General features: G+C 38.1%; 1 protein-coding gene across 4 annotated transcripts in view; it reads right to left on the reverse strand.

Annotated features, from left to right (window-relative positions):
* LTBP1 (latent transforming growth factor beta binding protein 1) overlaps positions 1-11,976 on the reverse strand; it is a 437,031-nt gene that overhangs the window by 34,674 nt on the left and 390,381 nt on the right. For all 4 annotated transcript variants that reach the window (XM_007450947.1, XM_007450950.1, XM_007450949.1 and 1 more), the window contains 2 exons: positions 1,827-2,003; positions 1,031-1,117 (listed from right to left, as the gene is read on the reverse strand). In XM_007450947.1, coding sequence (XP_007451009.1) covers positions 1,031-1,117; positions 1,827-2,003 — 264 coding nt within the window. The remainder of the gene's footprint in view (positions 1-1,030; positions 1,118-1,826; positions 2,004-11,976) is intronic.

The raw sequence follows: 11,976 nt of genomic DNA on the forward strand, positions 1-11,976 counted from the left end.
GGGGGGGAGGGAAGAGGATGACGTTATGGTGAAATCAGGGCTCCACTTCATAGCACAAAGCGTAATTTAACTACATCTCTGAAAGAACATAGTATATGATATTTGCGAATTTGAAAACCGTTAAACACATTTCGCCAACTAAGTCTTGTTATTTCACTGAATTAAATCATAGATGTACTTAAAAAAACACATAATGAATTTCTTATCCAGCTGCTGAATTATACCATATTAGTAAAACACTGGTTTGCAAAAATGGATAGACAATAAAAATGTTTTTAGTCTGTTTTCCAGCCACTTAACAGTTTTTAATATTAAACTGTAAAGAAAAAAAAATCACTTTGTATATAAAAGGTCATAATATCTCTATCACTGAAATGTTAAAAGTTAGTGGTTAATGAGGAAATACTCATATCTGTAGTTTAAATTTCACCAAAATTAAAAAGGTGCACATTTATTTTAGAATTACAGGCTAATAGCATTAAATATATAAAACACACATCTACTTTTGCTTTCTTCCTTTCCATTCCTTATTATTAATCTGTGGCCGTTAGTAAATGGTCCTAGCAAAGTAGGATGCTTTCTAAAAAGGCAAGAATCTTTGCTTTGTTGATGACCATTAAAGGCCAACATGATGATGGTCAAATTTATATTGGTCCTAACATATGATTTCTAATATAATTCTACAATAAAAGAATGAATTTATTAAGTACAGAATTTTGTGTTAAGTACTTTTACATACGTTATCTTATTTAATCCTCATGACAACCTTTGAAACATTATTCCTATCTCAGAAGCAGAAACTCAGAATCTTAAGTGAAGTCCCACTGTCATACAGCCTTAAGTGTTCTAACACCCAAGCCATGGCTCTCCGTAGAGTCCACCGGAGCCTTCTTCCAACGGTAGGATTCAAGGCTTTGTAATTAGTTTCCATGGCTGAAAAGAATTCTTCTTCTGTCTAACCCAAGCCACGCGTTTACCTGAGTGTCAAATACGCACACACATTGCAAATTAGTCTCTGCTTGATTCTGACCTTTATAGTTCTCGCCATCAACGCCGTAAGAGGATTCTCCAGTGGGGACAAAACCTTTCCCTCTAGGACACATTTCAGTGAATTCAGCTGATTTCAGGAGAGATAAGGGGGAAAAAAAGTTGAAAAAAAAAAACCAACCAATATCTCCCATGAGTATGTTTTAAATTCAGTTTTGCTTTCTCAGACTCAGAGACTTTAAGGCAAATCTTGCCATCTAATTCAGACAAATAAATTCAGTACAATCTCAAAAATTACAGACTGGGTGCAAATAAACCTAATGACTTCATAAGTATAATTTACAAAAAAACCTTGCTATTTCACCCATATATTATTTACACATGTTTTAGCTATGGGTACTATGGTGTGTTATGACATTTCTCCATTACTGTGGTCTCTAGTATTTTCAAATTTCAATAAGAATCCAAAATCCTAGCTTAAATATGTAAGCTCCAGTTAGGAATAATGCGGTGTCATTGTTAGCAAAAATGATTAGTTTTACCTTAAAAATGGAATAAAACTGAATTATCTTCCTGCCAAAATATTATATGGAATATCACTATAACAGCATATTCTGTGAGAAACAGAAGTTTAAGAATTCATACTGAAGTGGGATAAGGGTATGGGTCCAGCCCTGAATGAAACCCACTCTAAGGTAATCTCACTTCAATTTGACTATGGCAGGTACCAGTAGATGTTACCATTTCAAGGCTTCAATAACCCAAATGAGAACATTCCAAGGCCCATGAACACCACACAACAAATACCTGTATGAACACAGCACTTAGCTAATTCTTACCAGTCCCCAAGACCGGGCAGGGGAAAATCTCACAGTTATCTCCCCACCCAGCACCAGAGGTACAGCAGCATTCTTGTTTGGTGACATTGGGGGCCAGCACGTTGTCACAAAGACTGGCATCGTTTAGATTATAGTAGCACTCTTTCTTTTCTTCTTTGGGTTGATCTACTTCTAAGTCTAAAAAGAGTAGAGAAAGTAAAAAAGAGTGTTGACAGGATACATCAGATCTACCTGTATCACAACGGAATTGAAAACACAGTGGTAAAAATGATTGACTGGACGTGCCAATGGCACTTCATTTACAGAAAGCTGCTTTCCGCTTTATGTTGGATTCTTCCACTTCAAGATAAAAATGCACGTGAATCCTGAATTTTGGTGGATTTCTAACCCACCCCAAGAGTGTAAGTCTGTCAAAATCATTTCCTTTTACCTTAACCAATTACTTTATTCTTGTAAATTTGGCTGTGAGTACAGTTTCCATATCTCTTTTCTTGCCAAACATAGGGTCATTCTTTACTGAGCTAGAACACCTACGTAAATCAATGAAAATATTCCCCAACACTGGACCAGAGATATGGGGCCACACATAATATTTAACCCTTAGATGGTTATTGAGATAACCATGCCCCCCCAAATTTTCTAAACAGTACAAAGCAGAAGAAGACAAATAGAAAAACACTGCAGTAACCTGAGTCTATTAAAAAAAAAAACCCTTTCATTACTAGAAATCTACTTACAGTGCTGCAAATATATGATTCTGAATGAAACAATAAGAGCCAGCTAATCCTCGGGGTAGAATTTCAAGGCTGGGTTCTAGTCCCAGCTCAAGTGTGTCCTAAAGAATATATTGATCTATTCCAACAGAGTCTGTTTAACCCTCTGTGATAAAAGTCAAGGTGGTATGATAGAATACAAATGGTAAGAACTCCACCTACTTTCAGTTAGTACTAAAAATGATTTAATTCCATCAGATTTGAAGTCTACAAACAAGTTTGTGCTTTTAAAAAATGAAAAAAAAAAAAACTCTTCCCTACTAAATGCTACAGAGTTCAAATTACTGCCTATGATCCAGTTAGAATTTCTTATTTTAATTTTATGCTATGTCAGATAAACTGACTACTGCCGACACAATTACTTAGATTAATACTAATGAAATATTTTCATTAGAACTGCTATCTACAGATTCTTAACCCAAAGAAACTATAGGGACAAGGGGATAACACTTGCCAGTAAGGATAAGACTTTAATCTCAATACCTACCTTTTAAAAAAAAGTTGGCAGATCATTATACTATGAGGAAAGTTTAATGATTTATTTTCATAATAGTTTCCTATATATTTACTTTGGCAGGGTCAAACTGACTGCGGAAACCTGATTAATATGTCTTATAACAAAGGTATTCTTAAAATGTGAGTTCATAAAATTCTATCAGAAGAGCTACTGCCCTTTGTTTCCCCTTATGGCAGTAAAAGCAAGCAAACAAAGCTTCGACGTATATATTACTCCCAGAATGCAGAATATCAATGAGAATGTAAAGGATCCCTCTCACCCTTGATTCTGGCTAATTCTCAGATTATTCTACCTTTGACAATTCAGCTTGGACTCTAACTTAGTCTTAATAGCTGATGACAAATTCAAACCTAGAATAAGTGTCCAGGAAAAAACTGAAATGCGGATTCCTATGCAGTTTATGAAGTGGTTTTAAATCATTTCCTTGTGTGTGAAATTGGATAAAACCTGCCACATCCCTCGTCTCAACTAGCTTTTCAAGTGTGCAGGGGACAGACATGTGCTTTGCCTGCTTTCATGGAATGGATCACCATCACCAGTTCATTCCCTTCAGGAGGGGCTCCAAGCTCTTACACAGGGTATTATTGAGGAAAATTAAGGGTAGGTATTTTAAATTAATATGAAATCAATCATGAACCCTGTAAAAAATTTTATAAACTTTCTCCCAATATGTGTGAATAAACTGACCGACTGTTACTATGGACAATTCCACTCATTTTATTCAGTTTGCCTAAAACACAGTTATTAACGAATGCATTTAGAAATATAAATCAGGGCTTCCCTGGTGGCGCAGTGCTTGAGGGTCCGCCTGCCGGTGCAGGAGACGCGGGTTCGTGCCCCGTTTCGGGAGGATCCCACATGCCGCGGAGCGGCTGGGCCCGTGAGCCATGGCCGCTGGGCCTGCGCGTCCGGAGCCTGTGCTCCGCAAATGGGAGAGGCCACAACAGTGAGAGGCCCGCTTAATTTTATGTGAACTTCACCTCAAAAAAAAAAAAAAAGAAATATAAATCAAGTCAGCAACACAACTAGAGTTTTGCCAATCAGGTTTACAGTCTATGTTAAAAGAGTGCTCAATAATTGCTTTTCTCTTTGTACAAAGTTGTAGATATGTCACAGTTTTTATTACAATACGGAAACACTGTACAGTAACACTTCAATGAAGGCTGCTATATTCATAGGTAATTAGAAACCACAGGCTTCTGAGTCAAAAACTTCATATACATTTAAACACTATTTCTACCATGTTTTTTTATACTCAAAGAAATAAAATAGTTTTTTCATTTTTCTTTGGAAGGAAACTCAAAGGTGACTGCATAGGGAAATAATCAATATCACTGTATTATTCAGGTTTTACATTGGTTATTACAAGTTTTGCTCTTATTTTCTTTCCAAGCAGTTTGAAGCTTCAATGTTTACACAGCTGAAATTGAGGGTTAGTCAGGCCCTCATCCGTGTTTGGAAAGAGATGCAAATTCCTTTTAAAAAAACTGGTCCACAAAGGTCATTCTGTGAAAAGCTACAATTTCCTTATCTTCTTAACCTTTAAATAATTAACTGCCTAGAGCATTTTTCCACAGGGGGAACACTCCGATCAGTAAAGACATGTAATGTGATTTCTTTAAAAAATCTCTATGAGCTTGTCACTGTTGTTAGGGGAGGAACTTTTCTATCACAAAATAACTTTAAAAGATCAAATCAAAAGTTATAGAAGGTGCCAAGCTCAGAAAAGAATGAATTCTATTTTTCGGAAAGATTTTATTAATAAGGTTAGCCATACTTCATATCTCGTGCCACAGACTTCTAGGAAATATATTACTTCACCTCCAGTATTTTCAGATTTGATTTTTCAATATGTATTAAGAAGTTAGCTTAACATCTGTGTATAAAAAGCAATGTGTATATTTTAATCCCAGGGGTATGTATGGCTCGTGATAAGAAATGAGTTTTTGGACCTCTCATGTGTGTGCCTTTTTTGAAGAAACTTTCACAGATGCCTTTTCATGTGATACACAAAATAACTCCATGAGCTAGACGGCACAAGTTATAGAGCATCCTCACTTTTTGGAGGAGAACATTTAGGCTGGGTCCAATGTCCGGTGCCTAATGCTTTCCCTAAACCTCTTCTATGGGGCTCAGCTTCTTAGCATTTCAGCGAGCGTGAGTTTGTTTTGCTTTGCCTTTGCCCAGGGGGCAGCAGATAATCCTGCTGATGTAGAGTTCAGTGACAAAGCAGCATGCAGCGTGACCCTCTTCCCTTGCTCTGAATATTAACGACAGGGTTTGAGCAGTAGGTACCACTGGTGAACTGCCCTTTCTAGAAGCTCTTCTCTCTTGCTTCGTCAGAAAGAAGAGGATGTGGGTGTTCACTTACAGGATTATTTCCTGCTTTAGTCTTTACCTAAATATGTCTAATCTTAGGTTTGCTGTTGGAGTGGGGAGATCTGGAACATTTCTTTGGTTAGAGTGGACACAAACATTCTAAATGGCCCTTGCCTTTGCTTTCACTTCCCATTTGCAATATTTTCTGAAGGCCTTCAGATGCCAATCCCCTCCATATCCTTCTGAGACAGGATGACGACAGTGACCCAAGAGTCCCATCACAAATACGTGAGTAAACAATTCCCCCAAATGAAACACCTGCCCTAGTCCTGAAAAACACATCAATTTATAAAAGTCTGTGTCTGTAATAATGTTCAGCAAATGACTTTGAATAGGATTACACAGTAAGCTTTATTCTCTTTATTTTAAAAATCACGACAGGCACTAATGTTTTATACCAACTCATACTTTTATGAGAAAAAGCATTCCAGTGTAATAATCCAAAGGGAGTAAAAGAGAACTTGGAAATTCACTTTTCCCCCTACTTTTCTCATTCAAAGACTTGGAAGATGAGAAGTGTGTGTGTGTTTTAAGTGGAATTTAAAAGAAAGCCATTGGTGAGTCTCAGAAAATAAGCACTGACAATAGGAATGGACTGAACATGAAGGGATGCAAATAAAAAGGAAGATCGTAGAAAGGTGGTAACTTCAGATAGTAAAAGACGTGGAAGAAGTCAAAATAAAGTTTAGAAATGAAGTACAAGAGCAAAAATACTTTCAAAGCAGATTCTTTCACACAGTGCCTATCCTTAAAGAGGTCAATCAGGTGGTCAGGCATGACAGTGCAAGGAAAGCAAGCTGGGCGTGTAAGCCACACTGTAAAGGGGCAGGGGGCAAGGCAATCCTGGAAGGCTGCCTGGAGGAGCTGACATTTTGAGTCAAGTTCTTGAAAAATGAACTTAAAAAAAAAATTGGCTAGAAAGTAAGGTGTGACAGAGGTGAGGAGGAGTAAAAAGTACAACTATCCTCAGGTCTGTGTGGGTAGAGCGGGCAAGGGGAGAAGTGGTCTGTGGAAGAAGTCACAGAACTGATTTTGAGAACAAGAGAACAGGGCAGGGATGCATTAACATGTGAACAAGTGATAGGTGTGTTTGTGACTTAGGTGCTGAGGCAGAGGACAATGCCATTCTCTATTGGAAGAGAGTCACCTCAACCTTGCCAGGTGGAATGGAGGATATTTTTGGTTTTGCTTTTTCTGGTGAAGAAGTTAGAAGACACTGGGAGGAGGGAGCCTGGGATAGGAACAGGCTGGGGAGACGGTGAGAAGTGAAAGTCTCAATGATGGAAATATTATTAGAAACTGGAGAAGTCAGAAGAAAAGTGGGCAGATCTGGGTGAAAGAAGAGACTCCTGAAGGCAGAATAAAGCGCCCCGGAGAAAGAAAACCGGGAGACGCACACTGGGACGAGGTGCAACAGGCAGCACAGTCAGAAAGGAGATGACGTCACAGAAGCATGAGAGCTGTCACAACACCCACACACGTGCATGGCGAGGCCCTGTGAGGACGACCTCAAGAATAAAGCCACATCTGCAGCAACATGTAAAATGTCTGGAAACGTTTAAAAGGAACTGTACAAACCATTCTTCTCCAGGCCTTATTGGTAGTGAATTCTAGGATACAAAATGCATTTCTAATGCAACAGTGTGGTGTCTCTTGTATTAAGAGGATAAAATGGTTTATGTACATGGTTTACTTAACTGATATGTCAGTTCATTCAAATATCAACACCTCTTTATTAAAAACTCACTTTAGATACTATACACAGCAAGCATAAAACTTCATGAAAATAAAAGCACCATTTGGTAGTAAACTCTTCTCACTCTTGTTTTTGAAGGTGGGAAGAAACCTGACTTTTTTTTTTTTTTTTTTTTTAATAACAAATGAGCATAACTTCCTCAGCCTTAGCTGAGGAATAAGACCTCAGGAGTTTTATGGCATTTTACAATATTTGCATTCTAAATACTGTGGTTTCACTGTCTTTAATTTTTTTCCTACCAAAGGTCTTTTTTTTCCAATCAGAAATTATTTAAAAAAAATTCTTCCAAAGTTAATTTATTTTACAGGTTACCTAAACACATTAAGAAAAAAACACCCCACTGTGACAAATATAATGGTTGAGTGATATTATATGTGGTCTCATGCTTTTAAAAAAATACGTGCATACACAAAACCTGTAGTGGACCTCTCCAGGAAGAGAGAACAAGCATGCTGTTTAGGTTCAACTGTCAGAACCACGAGGATGATTTGCACAGTGTCCCCTGATAGCAGGGACCTGCTCTTATTTTAATTTTTTTTTGCTCTACTTGTAATTTAATCAAAGCACATAGGGGTACTGTCCCCTCTACCTAGAAGTGTGAACAGATCAATTAAGTGTGGTCCATGATACCTTTGATAAAATGAATAATTCTTACTCTGCAGAACGAGCTGGGAATGAGACGATGGGATAGAGAAGGAACACATTCTCGAATGCGGAGAAGCCTATTACTCAATAGGCTACAGTGTCTGCTGTAGGTCAGGCACGATGCCTAGCAGTGAGCTGGGTGACAGACAATACAAAGAGGAATGAATGACTGGGGATAGAGGGTCCTGTTACCCTGCTGATGGATTTGGACTTCATGCTGGAGACAGGAATAAGCAGCTGAAAGGGGTTTAAAACCAGATGTATGTTTCAAAAAAAAAAAAAAAAAAAGTGAATTGGCAGCAATGTGGAACAGGAACTGATGGGAGAGGCAGGGAGAGAAGTCAGAAGGCAAGTGCCACAGTCCAGGGAAGATAGGCTGAAGGACTGGCCCAGGGCAGTGGTAACAGAGGAGCAGAGAGATTTGAAGGATACTGTTGAGGTAGAGATAGCAGAATGTTATGATGGCTTGGATAGATGGAGAGAAAAAGTAAAGTATGACTTCAGGATCTATAGTATGGCTGTTTGGCAATTAATGAGTGTACACAGGGAGAGTAACAGGTTGGAGAGGGAATAGTAAGTAATTTGCTTTTGGATAATTTTAGGCAGAGATGCTTCCGAGACACCCTGGGAGGAAGGTCCAGTAACAGGCAGCTGGAAATAGGAGTGTTGCACTCAAGAGAGAGGTGGAGAGGCATAAATATTCACTTGGTCATCCACACCAAGTAAGTAATACTCCAAGTAAGTTGACTTGGAGAAGAGAATAAAATATCCCAGGAGAAGAATACAGAGTAAAAAGAGGGCTAACCATGCAACTCTCTGGGACGTTATTATTTAAGGAATGGCGAAAGAAAGAGTCAAGAATGAGACAGAAAAAGACCAGTGCAAGAGGTAGGAGGATACAGGGAAGAGTAATGTCCTGAAATCAAGAAAAGGGAAAGGGGGAGGGAAGATGAGAAACTACTGGCACAAGAGGAAAGAGTTTCACCCGGATGAAGGGTCTGAGGGCTCGATCTCAGTGCATTGAGGATCAACTGGGAGACAGTTCAGTGGAGGCAGGGATGCCCCTTCAAAGAATCTGGAGGTCAGCATGGTCACAGAGATTATCCCTGGATGGTAACACAGCAGGGGATTTTCTTTTTTGATATATTTTTGTATTTGCCTATTTTCTAAGAATATGCATCGTTCCAATAACGAGAACAAAACAAAGAAATAAAGTGAAAAGGAAGCCAGTTTTTAGAAGAATGTGCTGTCATGGGGTCCTCAGCCTTGAGAAGTAGAATTAAGGGGAAAGACCCTGGAGTCGGGTTCCTGGGCCAATTCTGCCAGTCGTTAGCAATATGGCCCTACGTATAACATTTAGAACTTCTCTCTGGGCCTCAGCTTCCTCACCTGGAAATAAAGTTACTGGGCTGGAAAAACACTAGGGTGTTTTCTAGATGTAGAAGTCTAGGACTTAGCTTGCGATGTGAGAATAAGCTCTCAAATATATTAGAGAAAACTGATATTTAAGGAAACTCTATCTGTGTGAAGAACAATTATTGTATAATACAAATAATCTTTAATTTCTGATCTTGTTTATTTATAGATTTTAATTTCTGATCTTGTTTATTTATAGATCTTTAATTTCTGATCTTGTTTATTTGCTTGTCTTAAAGTGAAGAACAATTATTACACAATGCAAATAATCAGCCTGATTTACATGGTTTATAATTTCTGATCTTGTTTACTTTGTTTTCTTATAGCAAGGCACACCTGCATTAATTATAATATATATCTTTGTGTTCTTTTCATTATACCTTCTGTTTTAAAAATAAAATTCAGTTCCCACCACCACAGAGTCTCCTCTGTGCACCAATCAAGACAGAGAACAGCATTTTGTGTGTAAGGCTTGAAGGCTGCAGTTGCCAACACTAAATATTTACTGCTACCCTTAGAGTGCCCAAGGACATAAAGTTTTTATTGAGTAATTATCACAGGCACTGAGGAAATAAAAGCATCAGGCTATATTTCATAGCCATACCCTCTTACAGGTGATGAGTGGTCTGATATGGACATTTTTTAGCTATTTCTGTTTCAGGTGCTTTTACACAACGTATAGCAATGTAAATTAGTGGCCAAAGGCCCAGGCAATGAAAACATTAGACCCGACCTAAAAAATTAGGTGGGAACCAAGAAGTATTTTAGAAATAAAAGTCCTAGGACATTAAAGTTCAAAAGTACCTTCAAGGTCACCTGGGACAATGTCATGCTGGAAGTAGGAGCCCTTCTGCCAGCCAGTGAGTATCTCACCTGTTCTTGGACACCTCTAAGGAAACACCCACGATTTCATGAGACAGTTATGTGCTGACTATCTCTAGCTATTGGAAAGTTCTGCGTACTGATCTGAAATGTGCCTTGCTGACGTCCAGCCCCAGTTCTGTCCTCAGTAAGATGCCACTTCAGATGATGATGCTACTACTAGTTGTTGGAATGTCTGTTGTCCTGGGGAAATTTTAAAGCCGAGGAAATATTACAGCCTAGAGAGCAAATTTATCTTTCTTTTCCTAATTACCTTCCAGGAGGGATGAGATCTAAGCTGTTAGTCTGTCATGTATATAATGAAATTAATTTGAATCCTATCTTGATAAAAACTTTAACTTCAATTTGGTACAAAATATTTTGTTCTGTACAACAGCAGATTCTTTGACTGGAGTATGATACAAACTTTTAACTAGCCTCCACTAAACCACCTTGTTAGATGAACTAATGTTCTCCTGTCCTCTGAAAAACATCCTGGCTAATGCCCACAAGCAGGTGGAAGGCTCACAGCCAGCTGGCTGTTCTCAGCTGGGTCAGCATACTTCTGTACTGATATGTTGAGCGGTATGCCAACGGAGACTCAGCTATGTTCATTCTCAAACACTCTGTGCCAATGTACTGATTATTGTAATTACATAATTAAATAGTATATAAACCAATAAAATATGAATGAGTAGAAGAGTTGTTTCTAGAACAAGTTAAACCTTTAGAAAGACTAAGGTTAAAAAAAGTAAAAAGGAAAAAAAAGGTTATCAAACTAGGAATGGATAATACAACTGCAGAAAATTGAAAAAAAAATATGAAAACCTAAAGTGATTTTGCACTTATTTACTCAGCAAAGGCCTTTAAATTCTTACTCCTTTTAAAGTGGGCAGTGTAGATAATGCATCATAGAAATGGTTTATGCAAGACAAGCCCGTACAGGATGCAAAGGGATTTCTACTCGAAGACAGACCTTGGCTCTTCTTCGGAGACTGGGGAATAAAATGTACATTACGTGCTTTAAGTTAAAACTTAAATATTTAAAAGATGTATTATCTGTTTTTATGATTTCCAGTTTTAATCACCTTTTTCAAACAAATGAGCTATGATGAAGTCTGATGAAGTGTCAGGGAGGGAAACTCCTGCTGCAGTTTACAGCTGATCTATCTCTCAGGACAGAGAATTGCTAAAATGAAGATGTTATCATAGACAATCTGAAGACTCCATACAATCAGTTCGAATTTGCCAAGAACCGTACAAATTGAGGTATGGGAGAAGTCAGAATTGCCAGGAACTATACAAATTAATAAGCTTATCCAGTTACTAAGGCAGATTATACTGACACGGACCAATAAAACGACTGAGTGTGTACAACATTTGGCAGAAGCCAGAGAACTATGGGGAAAATAAGCAAGAAGCTATTAAAGGATCAGATATAATGTTAAGCGGAAAGAGAAACTATGTATTCACTGGCAGACAAGCTTTATGAAGCTGAGTATTCAAAATGCTGTTCTTTGCAAAAGCAGGAGAGTACTTAGTGAACTCTGACTGGAAGAACTTTCCAGAAAGAGTCAATGAGAGAACAAGGAGATAAAGAGAGCAAAAAGGCAAAGCAGGTGTTAAGGACTTGGTTACAGAAGAACGTAAAAAATAGGAGGCGAGGAACAAGGCTTACAAACAGAGTCACTGTAAAGTTTTAAGAAGCAGTTTACAGTGAGCTAATCCAGTTCATCAAAAATGGTTCAGATCGTCCCATGATCCTATTTTTTTTTTTTTTTTTTTTTTTTTTTTTTTGGGGCC

Source organism: Lipotes vexillifer, unplaced genomic scaffold (assembly GCF_000442215.2).
Source record: "Lipotes vexillifer unplaced genomic scaffold, Lipotes_vexillifer_v1.1 scaffold776, whole genome shotgun sequence".
Classification (NCBI taxonomy): domain Eukaryota; kingdom Metazoa; phylum Chordata; class Mammalia; order Artiodactyla; family Lipotidae; genus Lipotes; species Lipotes vexillifer.